This window comes from Sinocyclocheilus rhinocerous, unplaced genomic scaffold (assembly GCF_001515625.1).
Source record: "Sinocyclocheilus rhinocerous isolate Xijiao unplaced genomic scaffold, SAMN03320098_v1.1 scaffold863, whole genome shotgun sequence".
Lineage (NCBI taxonomy): Eukaryota > Metazoa > Chordata > Actinopteri > Cypriniformes > Cyprinidae > Sinocyclocheilus > Sinocyclocheilus rhinocerous.
Genome location: NW_015642513.1, coordinates 66,439 through 75,065, shown reverse-complemented (window position 1 = coordinate 75,065; position 8,627 = coordinate 66,439). Strand labels below are relative to the sequence as shown.

At 37.7% G+C, this 8,627-nt stretch overlaps 1 protein-coding gene across 1 annotated transcript in view; it reads left to right on the top strand.

Moving 5' to 3' along the window:
• The first annotated feature begins 733 nt into the window (after positions 1–733).
• The window catches only part of LOC107755922 (gastrula zinc finger protein XlCGF57.1-like), an 11,840-nt gene continuing 3,946 nt past the window's right edge, over positions 734–8,627 (top strand). The window contains exons 1-4 of the mRNA XM_016572888.1: positions 734–773; positions 1,343–1,448; positions 6,867–7,076; positions 7,252–7,940. Coding sequence (XP_016428374.1) covers positions 1,364–1,448; positions 6,867–7,076; positions 7,252–7,940 — 984 coding nt within the window. The 5' untranslated portion in view covers positions 734–773; positions 1,343–1,363. The remainder of the gene's footprint in view (positions 774–1,342; positions 1,449–6,866; positions 7,077–7,251; positions 7,941–8,627) is intronic.

The window sequence follows — 8,627 nt, the reverse complement described above, 5'->3', positions numbered from 1 at the left end:
CTGTCTGTCTGTCTATCTGTATTGCCTTCAAACCTTCAAGGCAAGTTTTAAAACTACTTTGAATTTTAAACGACTTTAAACTAAAAAAAGCTAAGTGAGACTTCTCTAAGACGTGAAATGATCAGACTTGACATGAGCAGAATGGTGTCTCTAGACACGTTTTAAACCTTTCAAAATACAAAAAGCACTGAAATGGTGAAACACCCATCTAAAGCACTTCCACGTGGGAATACAACTAAAAAACAGCACAGACACAAAACACTTTAAGTTTTTCATTCAGTCAAACTCTTTTAAACCCACCATCAATGTAATGCTTTATAGTCAAGGCACTTTAATGTTTTAACCAAATAAGTTTTAATTTGATTGATTTTTTGCCCTTATTTTCTGGGGAGAATCTGAGATGGGATTTTAGAGAAATTCAGTTTTGAATAAATAAAATAGATCACTTTTAAATCTGATTTACAAATTCTTAAATATTTAGAGCTCTTTCCAATCCTGGCTGTAATATGAATGATAACTTCATCCTGGATTAAAACAATGTCACAAATGCTTTGCAGTTGATATTATGAACTGTGAGCACATCACACTTACGTTTAGAGAGAAACTAGAAGCTTTTGAAAAAAGCTCATTGGTATTGATAGCTTTGGGAATCTGCTATCCTTTTTTTTTTTCTCGTTTGTGAATTGGTATGGTTCTTGAAGACTTTTATTTTGGTCTGGCGACGTGACGTCATAAGGCTGCGCCGCTCTCCTGCGTCTGTGGTCCGAGGAAAGGTTTGTGTTTTCTTTCTTTCATTTAAAGCATTTCAATCATTTACAAGCCGTAGCGAACTATGAAATGCATTAACCGTTGTTTATGTTAACATCGTAATGCTTTCATATTAAAGAGCGTTATCTTGTGTAAGTTAAGCGCATCCACAGACGATTAACGTCTCGTTTCGCTCGCTATAAATCGCGAATCAGTTTAGTAAACACGAGTTCCGTCTCTGGCTAGTAGTGATGGAGAAACGGAGCTTTTTAAAAACCAAACTGAACCCATTTCGCCGCAAAATGGTTCTGTTTCTAATAGCTCGACGCCGGCTAGTCAAAACAGGCTAAAGGCTACGACAACAACAAACTGACAAGTTTTACAATTGCAAAAACGCAAATGTTTTTGATGAAAGCGGAATATATTGTCATGAAATAACATTTAAACTTTGTATATAAATTGTGTTCTTTAAATTGTAGTGCTAGTTTTGAGCCTGTTTGCTTGTTTTTAGTCATCACTCTGATTGAGACGCACGCAGAAGATTTAGTGTGCATTTATTTTTCTTTGTTAATTATTCTCCTCTTAATCATGACAGAGTGTCCAAACACACAGAAACATGGCGGTTATTAAAGAGGAGACTGAAGACTTCAGGATTGAAGAAGTGTTTAGTCTCAAACCAGAAGATTTCGAGGAACTAACAGGTTGGTTTTCATTCTCAATGCGTTTGATTCTTATTGAAATGTTGGCATGAGTTTGTTATGATTGGATTGACTCTAAAGTCTAGTAGTGTGTGATCCTCAGTCTGAAACGACTGGTGTGTAGTCCAGCTATTACTTCTGTGATGTAGCTGTCACCGTATAATAACACATCTGCTTTACTGTATAATGCATCAGCTGCTACTTTGGCTTGCCATCAAACAAAGCTAGATATAATAAGGAGAGGAAGAGGCCTTCAAATTCATCACTAGAGTGAGAAAGATCTGTTTTCTTGACTGGGAGGAAAAGCTTCATTACATGAACATCCGAATAAAAGAGGAACTGAGGAATCTGGTTAAAATGTTGTGTTCTCACCGTTTTGCTAATGACTGCTTTTTGGACCATGTAGTTTGGTATGTTGACATACAGTTTTTACTGTGACGTGTTAGAGAGTTATAAAAGCAATAAGCCCCGTGAAGCCGTGGTTTACAGTGAATTTATAACAGCTAAGGGGCGTTGTTAAAACCCCCTTTCACTGTTTCACTGTAAACCACGGCTTCACGGGGCTTATTGCTTTTATAAAACGGTTATTCCATATACGTAGTAAGGTTTCACAGAATAAAACAGAGCAAATAAAGTGTAATGATATTAATAAAAACAGTATTCTTCCACCAAACAATGTAGCTCCTCAGAATCAGTTGTGGTTGCTACAAAGTGGTTGCCGAGCAACACACAAACGTAAATAAAGGTGTTTGTTTGTAGAGTAATTTACAACAGCTTCGAACACGGCTCAGCCAATCAGAATCAAGAACTATCCGTTTTGTAAATAACAATTACCACCTGTGAAACAATTTGCTCAAGCTGTGCATGCAAAGGTGATTCAGCTCAATCCGTGCGTTCTTCTTGACTCCCATTTCTGGACTCTGACACCATAGTTAAGCGGTTACAGTAGTGTTTATAGACCTGACACTTGCCAGTTCTGATAAGGGTATTACATGTCCGACACAAGCACTGAGCGGCTGACCAATCACAACAGAGTCGGAATCAGAGCAGATTGGGCTTTTTTAAAATGCCTGGTTTTCAGGGTGATGGACAATGTAAATTACATGTTTGTTTTTTATTTACATTAAAGCTTGTAAATCTATTTTAGTAGATCCCTTAACAAAATCATAAACCTGTAAGTGAGCATAACAGGTCCACTTTAAGACCAACAACGTAAACGTGAGGAACAAACTCTCTATGGATCTTTAGTAACAGGTGGCTTTTTACAGCGTGACTAGGGTTGCTAACTGTCCTGTATTAGCCGGGACGTCCCGTATACTGGGCTTAATTTATGTGTCCCATTAATGATCTTCCTTGTCCCGTTAACGCCAATTTTGACTTCAGTGCCCGCACTGTTAGAAACAGGTGATTCTGTGCCCCACACTTTTTGACCCACCGCCAATATTTCAAGATTTTACATTTAACATTATAAATAACTGAATAATTGTTAATGAAGAATTACAAAGTTATATAGAATTATTAAGTTATAAGTAAAATATGACGACGATATAAGTAAGATATTTGGGGTTTAAAACAACATATTGTGATGCAAACTTGATTTCAAAGATTAGGGTGAATTCAGGTTGATTGGGACACTTTTCCCCAAATCCTTTCGATTACAAAAAGTGTCCTAATCGTTTGATTTTGTAAACTATCCGATGCACACAATAATAAAATATAGTTGTATTATCTCAAACTGACTGTCAAAGTGCAAAACTGCTACAAACATAACATCAATGCAAGAAGAAAATGTATGCAACTTAAACTGGATACGGAGGAGTCGTAAAATAAGCAGGTTAAACTCACAGCTCATGCGGTATTTACTGACTGTGAATGGAGACACTCTGAGAGATAAGCGATTTTATTTTCTATTCGATTAGTGTTCATTACAAAACTGTGGGGCACAGATTATATTATGACCGTTCATCATTGTAAAATAGACATTTGATCTAGAGTGCAATAAAGCAGAAAAATTAATCAGTTTAAAAAGGCTATTATTCACCTCCTGTATGTTATTTAAGTCTTCGACGTAGACTGCATTTTAATCTTTGTTTTGCGTAAATTACAGTTGATTCATGTGAAATATGAAATCAAGTTGTGTGCGTTCGCTCGAATTGATTTGCTGAAATCCAAACAGGGACGATAATAGGTGAGCGCCAGCCAATGAGATTGCCGTTTGCGCATTAGTTCCGCCCACTAACGGAAAACCCGGCAGTTCTTAAAAGCTGAAAAATTCCAAAGGAACTCAATAATACAAAATACAACAAAGAATATCGTTTACATGTAGCGCATCAATTCTGCATGGTAATGCAAGACTCTCTCGCTCTTTCTCTCTTTGCGTGTGTGTGAGACAAAGTGACGGCGAGTTGTGCGCCTTTACACTAGAGTTTACGGTACGTCAAAATCATCAGACGATCTCTTGTCGGTGGAAAGACTGTAAAGCCGCGCGATGCGTGAGATCACAACAGATGGCGGTAATGATGAACTTAAGTTTGTGATCTAGTCAGAAGAAGACGCTGCGCTGCTTCAATGCATTACAGGCTCGTGACTCATCAGAACGCAAAACAGAATGTAGCTTTTGGTCGCGCTACACCGCTACTTGCTGGAAAAAGTAGTTAGCTACTGGAAAAGCTACACTGTTTTAAAAGTAGCGGAGCTACTGTCACACTACTGAAAAATGTAGTTACGCTAGTAGCGTCGCAACTTGTAGCTAGCTACTCCCCAACACTGCTGATTATTGGGTTCTGCTGTCGTCACGTCGTGCTGCTTGCGTCCGGAGTAGAATTATCCTATCCCAATAAAGCAAAGTTGTTTTGCGCTGAATACTTATCTTACCTTATCATACTTTATCATATTTTAGTACTTTAATTCATTACCACTATGTCCCAAAGTCCAGAATAAGTTCCTTAGTTTTGTCTATGTTAAGAAGATCATTAAGGGTGTCCCTTGAGCCCGTTATTATTTGCTTTAGCCATGGAGCCCTTGGCGGTTAGTATAAGAGAAGATACAAGCATCAAAGGTGTTATTTTAAAGGATCGGCAGCATAACATTTCTTTATATGCTGATGATGTTTTGTTTTATTTAGAGTCTCCTAAACAATCTATTCCAAAACTGGTAAAATTGATTGATTATGGTTCCTTTTCCGGCTACAAGATGGATTTTTCTAAGAGTGAAGCCATGCCCCTCAATAGTTCGCACCGATTGGACCCAAGTATATCGTATCCGTTTCGTTGGTCCCCTACAGGGTTCTTTTACTTGGGTTTAAAAATCTCCTCTAGAATAGCAGACTTATTCAATTTAAATGTTGTACCTCTATTATAATCAGTGAAACACAATCTTGAGGTATGGTGCGGCCTGCCCCTATCTTTACTAGGTCGCATTCATCTCATTAAGATGCATATTCTTCCGTGCTATCTTTACTTATTTCAAATGCACCCTATTAAAATTACGAAAAAAGTCCTAGCTAAATTAAATAGTTCAATAATTTCATTTATCTGGGCTAAAAAGAAACCTAGACTACGTTACAGTTTTCTATGTCTTCCTGTTAAAGCCGGGGGGTTAGCAGCACCATCTTTTTATTTTATTTGTGGGCTGCTCAGTCTAGATTTCTGTTAGAATGGTTTGTAAATAACCCAGACTCCGCTTGGGTTGAGTGTGAATCTGTGTCCCTGAATGGGATTCCTCTGCATAATGTCCCCTGCAAAAGTTTCTGCTTTGGTCAAAGGTAATATTATTTTAAGGGTCATGTAACCCCCTGTTTCAGCACTGGTTAGTTCTCACCACAGTTTTAGTGGAGTGGGAAGAGGGGAGACAGACAACACGCACAGCTTCGCGTTCAGACAGTTTCATTTCGCTCCCATTGAGTTAAAAACACAAATAAATGCATAGCCATTTGCACTCTGCATCGAAAACATATATATGAATGTGCTGTTGCACCTCTGAGAACTTTTAAGGCCTATTCTGCGGCGTTTATATAAGCCTTTTGACGGGTTGTGTGACAGAGCTGCAAAAACGGTTATGCTCACCAAGTGAATGAATCTCGTTTCATTCACTAAGAAGTTTCATCAAAAACTAACAATAATACTGATAAGATAATAATAGTAATACTTAGAATTCTTCTAATAAGAACAATATAAAATGCACTAAGGATTAACGAGCTGCTGAATTCATGAATATTCTGTCAAACATAAAGGCAAAAATAAATCTAAAAAAAGTGTAAATAAGGTTAGAAAGCATGAAGCTCGCTGTGTCAGAATGCCATTCTTTTAGTCAAGTCTGAAGCAAGATGCAACCCATAGTAATGCTTTATGACAACAATGTCTCAAGATACTCTGATGGCAGATAAATGTAAACCGTATATAACTGACTTGAGTGATTTGTTACAAAAGTGTGCATCAAATATGCTAAACATGGAAGCTAGAATGTGTGTGACGTGCTAGAACAGACCTCACTAGTTTTTGAGTCCGTTTTCTTTTAATAGCAATTAATAAACGTGACATCTGGTGTAAAATAAAGGATCCGGTTTAGGCTGGCCAATACAATCAGTAACAAAATGCTGAAACAATGTTTAAAAAAGGTTCTGAGATTACATGCTACACCACTTTCAGTAGCTTAGTGTGTATAAGGATGTATAACTCATGTTGTTGGTTATGTTTTACTTGTTGCCCAGAGTGAAGATTTAGTCGCATATGCAAATGATTTACTCGCAATGTAGAGGGTTGGTGTTTGGTCTTGGAGTCTCTACTACTGAGCCGATGAGTTGGATCAGGTGTGTTTGATTAAAGGCAGGGTAGGTTATTTGATTCGAAAACTATTTTTTTTGTTATGCTGGTAGAAAGTCTCTTCACATCCCAATGGCTATCACTAAGTTAAAAACATAGTACACCCAAAAATGAAAATTACCCCATGATTTACTAACCCTCAAGCCATTCTAGGTGTATATGATTTTCTTCTTTTAGACTATTACAAAAAAAAAATAACGTGATTTTACCAGTAAAAATCAATGTCCTGTCAAACATAAAGGCAAAAATAAATCTAAAAAGAGTGGAAATAAGGTTAGAAAGCATGAAGTTCGCTGTGTCAGAATGCCATTCTTTTAGTCAAGTCTGAAACAAGATGCAACCCATAGTAACGCTTTATGACAACAACGTCTCAGATACTCTGATGGCAGATAAATGTAAACAGTATATAACTGACTTGAGTGATTTGTTACAAAAGTGTGCATCAAATATGTTAAACATGGAAGCTAGTTTAAAAAAGGTTCTGAGATTACATGCTACACCACTTTCAGTAGCTTAGTGTGTATAAGGATGTATAACTCATGTTGTTGGTTATGTTTTACTTGTTTAAAATGTTTTTGATGTCTGTTTTTTTTTGCCTTAGACCTGACAGCATTTAAAGAGGAGAAAGAAGTACTGAATGAAATGGAAGAGAAAGATCAGTATGAGAGCCATCATGATTTCATAATTGAAGAAAACTCTTTTAATTGCTCACAGACTAAAAAGACTTCCTCACGAAAAAGAGTTCAAGCGATAGGAACTAGAAGTTGTTTAACCTGCTTTCAGTGTGGAAAGCTTTTCACTCAAAAAGGAAGCCTTAACAGGCACATGAGAATTCACACTGGAGAGAAGCCTTACACATGTCCTCAGTGTGGAAAGTGTTTCGATCAGCATGGAAATCTTAAAGTCCACATGAGAAGTCACACTGGAGAGAAACTCTACAAGTGCCTGCCGTGTGGAAAAAGTTTTGATCAACATGACTCAAAAAGGAAGCATTAACAGGAACATGAGAATTCACTCTGGAGAGAAGCCTTACACATGCCCTCAGTGTGGAAAGTGTTTCGATCAGCATGGAAATCTTAAAGTCCACATGAGAAGTCACACTGGAGAGAAACTCTACAAGTGCCTGCCGTGTGGAAAAAGTTTTGATCAACATGGAAACTTTAAAATCCACATGAAAATTCATACAGGAGAAAGCCTTTTTACCTGTCAACAGTGTGGAGTAAGTTTCAGAAAGAAATGGATTCTCAAAAGGCACATGAGAATTCACACTGGAGAGAAGCTTTACACATGCCATCAGTGTGGAAAGAGTTTCGATCAAAATGAAAACTTTAAAATCCACTTGAGAATTCACATAGGAGAAAACCCTCTCGCCTGCCAACAGTGTGGAGTAAGTTTCAGAAAGAAATGGATTCTCATCAGACACATGAGAATTCACACTGGAGAGAAGCCTTACACATGCCCTCAGTGTGGAAAGAGTTTTAATCAACATGGAAATCTTAAACTCCACATGAGTATTCATACAGGAGAAAGGCCTTTTACCTGTCAACAGTGTGGAAAACGTTTCAAACGAAAAGGAAACCTTAAGTACCACATGACAATTCACACTGGAGAAAGCCCTTTTACCAGCCAACAGTGTGGAGTAAGTTTCACTCAAAAAGGGATTCTCAATAGGGACATGAAAATTAACTGAAGAAAAATCTTTCAATTGCTCACAGACTAAAAAGGCTTCCTCACAAAAAAGAGTTAAAAAAGCGATAGGAACTAGAAGTTGTTTAACCTGCTTTCAGTGTGGAAAGCTTTTCACTCAAAAAGGAAGCCTTAACAGGCACATGAGAATTCACACTGGAGAGAAGCCTTACACATGTCCTCAGTGTGGAAAGTGTTTCGATCAGCATGGAAATCTTAAAGTCCACATGAGAAGTCACACTGGAGAAAAACTCTACAAGTGCCTGCAGTGTGGAAAAAGTTTTGATCAACATGGAAACTTTAAAATCCACGTGAAAATTCATACAGGAGAAAGGCTTTTTACCTGTCAACAGTGTGGAGTAAGTTTCAGAAAGAAATGGATTCTCAAAAGGCACATGAGAATTCACACTGGAGAGAAGCTTTACACATGCCATCAGTGTGGAAAGAGTTTCGATCAAAATGAAAACTTTAAAATCCACTTGAGAATTCACATAGGAGAAAACCCTCTCGCCTGCCAACAGTGTGGAGTAAGTTTCAGAAAGAAATGGATTCTCAAAAGGCACATGAGAATTCACAGTGGAGAGAAGCCTTTCACCTGCAAACAGTGTGGAAAGACTTTCAGTCAACCTGGAAACCTTAATTACCACATGAGAGTTCACACTGGAGAGAAGCCTTT